This window comes from Aegilops tauschii, chromosome 7 (assembly GCF_002575655.3).
Source record: "Aegilops tauschii subsp. strangulata cultivar AL8/78 chromosome 7, Aet v6.0, whole genome shotgun sequence".
NCBI classification, from domain to species: domain Eukaryota; kingdom Viridiplantae; phylum Streptophyta; class Magnoliopsida; order Poales; family Poaceae; genus Aegilops; species Aegilops tauschii.
Genome location: NC_053041.3, coordinates 528,999,682 through 529,006,307, shown reverse-complemented (window position 1 = coordinate 529,006,307; position 6,626 = coordinate 528,999,682). Strand labels below are relative to the sequence as shown.

The 6,626-nt window shown below is 46.3% G+C and overlaps 1 protein-coding gene across 1 annotated transcript; it reads left to right on the top strand.

The window, feature by feature from the left end:
- The first annotated feature begins 244 nt into the window (after positions 1-244).
- LOC109745473 (uncharacterized) lies at positions 245-3,411 on the top strand. The gene is made up of 4 exons (XM_020304595.4): positions 245-383; positions 2,085-2,175; positions 2,299-2,757; positions 2,911-3,411. The coding sequence occupies exons 2-4, from the start codon at positions 2,086-2,088 to the stop codon at positions 3,172-3,174; spliced, it is 813 nt and encodes a 270-aa protein (XP_020160184.1). The 5' UTR covers positions 245-383; position 2,085; the 3' UTR covers positions 3,175-3,411.
- The last annotated feature ends 3,215 nt before the right edge of the window (positions 3,412-6,626 follow it).

The following is a 6,626-nucleotide window of genomic DNA, read 5'->3' as shown; positions in this document are numbered from 1 at the left end:
TAGTGGTTACACTAAAAAATGAAGCAACCACTAGTGCAACGCCTAGAAGCTAGGCGCTACACTGTATAGTGTGGCGCCTAACTCTCAGGCGCTGCACACTGACTTAGTAATTTTCGGATCACACGGGTGCGACGCTGGCCAGGCGTGTAGCGCCTATCTGTGAGGCGTTGCACAGTGTAGTGTGGCGCCTTCGTATCGGGCGTCACACAAAAAGGTCAGCCACGTGAAATAGTTTCACGGACAGTTCTTTCTGTGATTTGATTTCGTCCATAGGTCAAATTTGTCAATTTTGCCTCTGTTATTCCCCATTTTGCTCTTGGCAGTTGGTGCTCGAGGCGCAGCGATTTCTGGAGAGGGAAACGGAGAGGGAGACGCTATCGACAGTGAGTTGCCTGTTCTTCTCCCTTGTTCCTTTTTTTGTAGTGTCCATGCGTTTTTGTGTTTCTTGCTCACTGATTTAGCAGCATCTATCTAGGGTTTGCTCCTCAATGTCCCCAAATGTGGGTAGGGTTCATTTAGCACCATCCATCTTCTTTGTTTCTTGTTTGTTTGTCCATCAATTTAGGGTTCTTTGCCCGTCCAATCTCCCGAAATGTGGGGTAGGGTTCATCAGATGTTCCATCGTGGGTTGGGGGATTTGTTCCTCAAATGTATCGAGGGGGGATTCATGTCTAGTTGTTCAATTAGATGGTACGATTCCGTTCCTTTTTTTAGCAATAAGTTGATTTTCATCTAGTATTTTTCTGTCCAAATCGATCGGAGATCCATGGGGTTGGTAATTTTTGGGTCGCTAGGTTCGGCAGTGTGCAGCAGTGGTTTTTTTTCCAGTGGTTTTGTTTGTCAGTTACTTTGTATGTCTGAATATCAGTTACTAGTTACTAGTTTCGACAGTTTCGTCAGTGTTAGCATCTGTTTCAGACTAAATTCATTTTTGGTAGCTATGTCAGCCAGTTTAACTACTCAGCTGCTACATATGTCAGTGTCAGTGGTTATATGATATCTTTTTTTCAATGCTATCTATGTGAGTGTTTTTGTTCAGAATGCCCAAAAACGACTCATTAAGTTAGTTCCTCTCACTAAGTTGTCTGCAATTTCAATTCCTGTTTACTCTCATTTTTTTCTCTGGTTTTGTAAATCATGAAGTAAGCACTATGGTACAGTATGTTTATGCCGTTCTGCATTTTTTGTTTCCATTTAGTACAAGGAAAAGCGTAGTATCCATTTGTCTGCATCTACTACAAGGAAGTATAATTAGTGTTTTGTTCTCAAACTTTTAGTGCAAACAGCAATTTCTTAGCATCTCCAAACAGAGGTGAAAGATCTCTGATTTTTTTGTCTGCCCGTTGTTGCTTTTCTTGAGGGTGAGTAGCTTCCTGAATTACTGTAGGTGTAGTAGGAAGTTCGTTTCCTATAGTTTTTATGTTTCAGTATATGTGATCATTATTTTTTCACTGTAATTCATTGTTTCTATCATTCTTATTTCTTCAAGACTAAGTTCTGCTCACATGAGGATTTTGCTGCTTCAGTTTCAATAGTTTCATTGTTATGTGCCATTTTATTATTTCACAAAACAAAGTGCCATTTTATTCAGTTTCGTCAGTAGTTTCACTGTTAGGTGTCATTTTTTTTAGTTTCGTCAGTAGTTTCACTGTTAGGTGTCATTTTCAGTCATGTGCACATTTTCAGTGTGTCGTTTCTTCGTAGTTTTGTGAGAGTTTTTGGTCGTGTAGTTGATTTACTCATTTTGTGTTTTGGCAGATAGTCTCCAGTATTGAGTTTGATCAGATATTCATTCCTTTTTTTTCAGTCGTCCATTTGATTTACGACTAATCTAGTTTTGAACTGAAAACCCTGATACTCATTTTTAGGTGTTCCAATATGGCATTGCAGATAGTCTTTAGGACTTCTATATTTTGCCTTCTCTAAGTTTTCAGTTTTCTACTTTTTTGCTCTGTCGATATATCCCTGTGATGTTTTTCTTTTGTTGTGCTACTTCAGTTTTGCTTACTCTGAAAACATCTCCTTCTGATGATTATCCTGCTTTGTGCCAGCTTGTGTTCCTTATTTTTTTATTTGATGTGTAGGATGGTGTGCGCAATCTGCCATTCGCATTGTGAGAGTGACATTGAGCAGACTTTTCGCATTGTCATCCGTGATGACTACGAAGCTTTAGCGGTATTCTCTTTTTCTTTCTTTTTTCAATTGATTTTTTTGTGCTTTTCTCTTTTAGTAACATGAAAAGGATTTTCTATTTTTTGATATGTTTTTAATTTTTTTTTTGTTTTTTTTTGTCAACAGAACATCCCATGCACTGCAAGGAATAGGTTTAACCAGATGTCTGGGTTGAACTTTAAGGCGGACGGTCGCAGGTACGTTGTTGATGTGTACAGGGGACACAAAACCACACTGATCGGAGGTGATGATTGGGCCAAGTTCAAGCATGACTTCGACGTGGGGCAGGGCAATGTAGTTGTTTTTGACATGACTGGACGAACAGCAAAGGCATATGTGGCTGGAGTCGAGGCTGAAGAACAGGGAGGAGCTGCTGAAGAAGTTGTTGCAGTTGATGAAGAGGAAGAGGTGGTCAATGATGATCACGGGCTTGAAGATGCACTAGCGTTTGTGAACACCAGGGGTTTTGTCTTTGAGGATGGTGAATACGCAATGATGGAGCTCATACTCACTATCCAACATTTATACATTGGCCCACCTTTTGTGCATCGTCTGACGCCCACGATCATTGCAGGCAAGCTGATGGTATATCTCTTTTCATTCTTTTATATACTGAACTTTTTTTGTTTATATGCTTCTTGTTTTTGCAATTTTAACTTTTTTTTTCATATATTCCTTTTTTCTAACATTTCCCCTCCCCTTTTTTCCTTTTTGTTTTTTTATGTGGACATCACTTAGAAAATCCCCAAGAAGGTAGCTCAACCACTGAACTTGGACACAGAAGGTGTTCTTGGCCTTTGCATGGGTGTGGGAGATGTTATGCAGGTTGCGTACCACACGGACCGTGACGGACGGATCGTTTTCAACCAAGCCTGGGGTGTTTTTGTAGCCCAGAACCACCTCCAAGTGAATGATGCTGTTGTGTTTAACTTTAGGGAGATCAATGAAGAACATATCAACCTAGTATGCGTTGTCAACGCTTTGAGGCCTGCAGAACCATAAGGATGGGGGTGATGGAGATTTTAGTGCCAGCATTTTTTAGTTTATTACCTCATGTCCAGAACCCTTTTTAATGGTGTGGCAGAAGCAAAATGTTTTTACCGGTGCTACCGACAATGTGCTATCATTTTTTTTACTTTTCTTTGTTTTATGAGGTGGTTATTTAGAGATGAATTTGTCAAGTTCCTATGTTGTCCCACCATGACCTATGACCTGGGAAATGCAGGACTTTTGAACTTATTCCTAATGTTTTCCCTATAAGCGCTCTTTTTTTGTAGGTGGGAACAGCTTTTGATTTTTGACTGATTAGTTGTTGATTATTTTTTGCCTGTCCATAGCACGATTTTTTTTGCCGAAATCAGTTGATTAAGTGTTGGTTCTTGACCTGTAGTGAGATTTAATTTTTGCAGCTTTAGTTGTACTTTAGTATCTCCTAATAATGAGGCAGGTTTTTAGCTTATGTACTTCAATGATACATCACATTCTAACCTAATGGTTAGCCTTTTTTATCAAGTAAATTGTGTATTCTTTTGTTAACACTTCTGAAGACTATCATGTATTTTTTTTCCGCAATCGGCCCAGTTCCAAGTCGATCCCTACGGTCTTAGACTCGGCAGTGTTTGTTTTGGTCAAAGTTGAGAAAGGACGGCAGGATGACAATATGTTCCTAATAGTTGATATCATCGAAAAGTGATAGACAATTTTTTTTAAATAATTAGGCCCTTCACATGTTACTCCCCGCCCTCGACTTGCAACTCGAAGGGTTGCCTTTTTTGTTTTGTGTTCACCACAGTTACAACTCCACCCCCGAGTCGAAACTTGAGATGTTTTGTGTTTCACCGTAGTTGCAACTCCCACCCCGACTCGCTACTCAAAACGTTTTGTATACCCCCCGGTTGCAACTCCACCCGCTCAAGTCGCAACTCGAGTGGGTGTAGTTTTGTAGTTGCCCTAGTTGCAAGTTAACCCTCAAGCCGCAACTCGGGGGGTGGGGAGTGGTTGTCTGTTTTTTTGTTTTCTTTTTTTTTGTTTCACGGTAGTTGCAATTAGGCCCTTGCCTCGCAACTAGGGGTGTATCCGTCGCCCCAGTTGCAAGTCCAACATCGACTCGCAACTCGGGGGACAAGGGTGTTTTTTGTTTTTGTTTTTGAAGCCACAGTTGTAACTCCACCCCTGACTCGCAACTTGAGGGTTGTAATTTTTTGTATTCACCCCAGTTGCAAGTCCACCGCCGACTCACAACTCAAGTCTTTTGTATTCGCCCCAGTTGCAAGTCCACTGCCGACTCGCAACTCAAGGCTTTTGTATTCACCCCAGTTCCATGTCTACAATAGACCCGCAACTCGCAACTGTGGGGGCTCCCATGCCACTTGCAAGTAGATTGTCGACTCGCAACTGGTCTGTTTTTTGTTTGAAGTTTTGTAATTGCCCTAGTTGCAATTCCACCATCGACTCGCAACTGTGGGCGCCCCCATGCCACTTGCAAGTAGACCATCGACTCGCAACTGCTCTGTTTTTTGTATGGTGACATTTAGGGCGCTTGGAAATTCTCTGGGACCTAGGTGGTTATCTATTGGTTGTGAGATGGGCTAAAAAATAGCATTCACGCTACGCATGCATACAGAAATAGTATATCGGAGTACTAATTAGCTACTAGAAATAAATGCAATGCGCCCTAAACCTTGTCTATTGTGGAAACGCACGCAAATTTAACTGTGCCTTCTAAACTGTGATGGAGGGAGTAGTTTTTTTAATGTCACCATTTTTTGGTCTTTTACTCATATCTTTAAAAAAAATCGCCGCCTACTTACTATTTTTTTAGAGTGCGCCAGTGGCGTACCTTAGCTTTATAGAAGACCACCTACTTACTAGTTGAAAACCACAAACAAGTGGGGTTTGCCTCTGTCGGTGTACAAAAAGAGGGGTGCATTTTTGTACCCCTACCTGGCGCGCCAAATATGTCGGTGTGGAACGACACCTATGGGATCACAAGAATCCCTACTACGGTTGCTGGGGCGCAGGGTTGCGAGGAGAGCAGGGCTAGTAGACAGCACAAGGATCGTTTACCTAGGTTCGGGCCGCGAGGATGCGTAAAACCCTAGTCCTTTGGTGGGTGTATTTCTGAGACTTCTTGAGCTCTCGAACTAGCTGTGGTCAGTGCGTGGTTCGAAAGAGCCGAATCCTTCTCCAGTATGCCATGGGCCTCCTTTTATAGTTGAAAGGGGCTGCCACAGTGACACACAGGAGGTGGAAAGGCGTACTGTGCTCTGAGCTTATCTCTCGTATTACAGGACAAGACGCATTTAATGTGTAGCTTAGGTGTCCCCTTGCTTTATTGGGGCCGGGGGCGAGGCCCGTCCCGTCCGTCGCCGCTCCTCCTCGCCTTGACACGCGCCTAGGCCAGTGAGGTGCGTGGTGCCATGTAGGCAGTCAGGCAGCTGAGGTGGCATGGTGGCGGAGCCTTCACGAAGATCTGCATGCCGCCACGCAGGCGCTCGATGAGTTGGCCTGGGAGCTGCGTGTTGCCACGCGGGTGCCTGCCCAGCTGGTTGGGCTGGCAGCCGCATGTGAACGGCGGTGGAAACTTGGTCGTCGGCGGGCCTGGCGGGGGCCCTGCTGGCGTCCTTGGTGAGGGCCTTGCCGGGTGGCCCGGCAAGGGTCTCGCCGTGTGGCCCGGCAAGGGTCTTGCCGTGGCGCGCTGTCGTCCTCGGCAAGGGCCTTGCCGGGGGTCTGGTGGCCTTCCTCGGTCATCGGCAAGATGAAGGGGTTCAGCACGCTCGCCGAAGCGCTGGTGAAGATGGCACGCAGCCGCTGGGTCGTGACGGAGCTCCTTCTAACATAGTTAGAAGTCGAAGCGCACCGCGATCCACGCAGCTGTCGCCGCCACCCACACCAGCGGAAGCTTTGGCGCGCGCGCAACTGCTCCTCGATTTCCCTCCTGCTGCTGAGAAGCTCGACGAGTGGAGGGCCACCATCCGGAGTCTCGTCGCCGTCGCCAACAAAGACGATCCGCGACCAGCGGGGCCCTCGGGTCGGCGCCCCACCGAGCCACCACATGCTGGCGCTGGGAGTACCGAGGAAGCTGCGGCCACGGTGCACTCCCCTCCTCCTCGCCAGCCGCCGCGGGCGTCGGCCCGTCGCGATGACGCTTGTGATAACATCTCCATAGCGCCGTCCGACCCGTGGACCCTCCGCAACCAGCGCCAGGTCCTTCGGGAACAAGCTCACGAAGACGCTCGAACCACCGTCGAGCGTCGGCGCGAAACGCGCCGCCAGTCGGACAAGCGGGCAGGACCCGCTATGGACCACCCGGCACCGGGGGGCTCCGGCGGCCTACCTTACGAGGTGGGCTGCCCGACCTTTACCCATGAGCTGCGGCAATTCCAGTGGCCGTCCCACCGCATGTTCAAGCCCGACGGCGGCGAGAAGTACACTGGCAAAACCCATCCATCCGA